This window comes from Haplochromis burtoni, unplaced genomic scaffold, assembly GCF_018398535.1.
Source record: "Haplochromis burtoni strain Fernald_Lab_line unplaced genomic scaffold, NCSU_Asbu1 Contig_616, whole genome shotgun sequence".
Lineage (NCBI taxonomy): Eukaryota > Metazoa > Chordata > Actinopteri > Cichliformes > Cichlidae > Haplochromis > Haplochromis burtoni.
The window spans coordinates 221,771-223,807 of record NW_024582977.1 but is presented as its reverse complement, the minus strand read 5'-3'; the positions used below and the strand labels follow the sequence as shown (position 1 = coordinate 223,807).

The 2,037-nt window shown below is 39.6% G+C and overlaps 1 protein-coding gene across 1 annotated transcript in view; it reads right to left on the bottom strand.

The window, feature by feature from the left end:
• LOC102295138 (voltage-dependent N-type calcium channel subunit alpha-1B) overlaps positions 1–2,037 on the bottom strand; it is a 197,892-nt gene that overhangs the window by 58,741 nt on the left and 137,114 nt on the right. The window contains exons 12-14 of the mRNA XM_042214834.1: positions 745–857; positions 463–575; positions 252–383 (exon numbers count right to left, since the gene is read on the bottom strand). Coding sequence (XP_042070768.1) covers positions 252–383; positions 463–575; positions 745–857 — 358 coding nt within the window. The remainder of the gene's footprint in view (positions 1–251; positions 384–462; positions 576–744; positions 858–2,037) is intronic.

Here is a 2,037-nt window from a genome sequence, read left to right as displayed (position 1 = left end):
TGTAAAACAACCCCCTTTGTTTTACAGGAAAAATGTTCGCAAACTTTTTTTGCTAGGCCCCCCTGCCTAGCAAAAAAAGTTTGGGAACCACTGGTCTAATTACTGGATTTAGTACAGTAATGTGCTCCATCATTGCCTTACCGAAATGCTGCTCCAGCTAATTTTTCCTGCTTAGTAAATCCTGCCAAGAGTCTTGTCATTAGCTGCATCACAATAAATAAATAATAAATCAGCAGAAAAAATCTACTCACTGGCCACCAAAGAGCTGCATACCCAGCAGAGCAAAGACCACGATGAAGAGGAAGAGCAGAAACAGCAGGCTAATAATGGACTTCATGGAGTTGAGTAGGGATACCACAAGGTTCCTTAATGAGTTCCAGTACCTACACAAAGACACACCAGTATGAATCCATTGTGTAATCCGGTTTTACAGAACACAGACAAACATTTCCATTTACTCACTTGGTGACTTTGAAGATCCGGAGCAGCCTCAGTGCTCGCAGGACACTGATTCCAAATGAAGCCCCGGGCTTCATGGCTGCCCAGACCACCTCAAAAATACTGCCAATGATCACCTGTGAACACAGTTTGATAAATCAAAACCGTCTGAATTTCTTTCTTCAATAATTTGCTACATTTCTTTTCTATAGAACTAGTTCTGAATCAGTTTCCCTAGTTTCCCTATAAATGTTCTCAAAATGCACAACAAATTGACGAAACAGTCAACTGAAGTGGGCAACTCACCCCGAAGTCAAAACAGTTGAAAGAGGAGTGAAAGTAGTTCTGGGGTCCAAGACCATACATTTTCATGGACATCTCCACCAGGAACAGGCCCAAAAATACAAACTCCGCAAGGTCTGTCCAGAAGAAATACATATAGCTGATTCTATAGCAGCTATGCCAACAGTGAATAAGACACAGAAAGAGACTATTTGTGTATTACAAAACGCTGTTTGAGTCATGTGTGTTTACACGTGTTGCTGCAGCACAGAACTACAGGAATTAGAGTACTAGTAAAAAAAAAAAAAAAGAGCAGATACAGGCAACGGCAATTTTGTATGCAAGAAAGATGATCTCACCAGGATCATAATAAAGCTGGTACTATAATTCTAATGGAATGCTTCAAGTGAATGGAAGGATGATGAGCAACATGATCTTTAAAGCCTCAAACCTCCACCAGCATCCAAATATGGCACCAACAATCTTAGTTGCAGCTGGCTGTAATATGTTATTTTTGGACATTAACATTATAAGTCAACTACACAAATGTAAGAAAAAAGTCAAAATATAGTTGTACATTTGAAAATTTAATAAATATTTCTTCATTTTTTTATGCACTTCATTTGGAGTGCTTAATGTTAGGGTGAATTAAATTATTTTCATCCCTTTTCCTTTTACATAAAACAAGATGACATAGCCTAAAACATAATGTAACAGAATGGCACATTTTGAGAAGAAACAGCAGAGTGACCTAGTGTTGTTAGTTATGCAGCAATCTTGAAATTTGCTCATGCTTTTTGCCCTCTATACAGGGAGTGCAGAATTATTAGGCAAGTTGTATTTTTGAGGAATAATCTTATTATTTGTTCTGGTGGGCCCATCCATCTGGCCCATCAAGACTCACTCTCATTTCATCAGTCCATAAAACCTTAGAAAAATCAGTCTTGAGATATTTCTTGGCCCAGTCTTGACGTTTCAGCTTGTGTGTCTTGTTCAGTGGTGGTCGTCTTTCAGCCTTTCTTACCTTGGCCATGTCTCTGAGTATTGCACACCTTGTGCTTTTGGGCACTCCAGTGATGTTGCAGCTCTGAAATATGGCCAAACTGGTGGCAAGTGGCATCTTGGCAGCTGCACGCTTGACTTTTCTCAGTTCATGGGCAGTTATTTTGCGCCTTGGTTTTTCCACACGCTTCTTGTGACCCTGTTGACTATTTTGAATGAAACGCTTGATTGTTCAATGATCACGCTTCAGAAGCTTTGCAATTTTGAGACTGCTGCATCCCTCTGCAAGATATCTCACTATTTTTGACTTTTCTG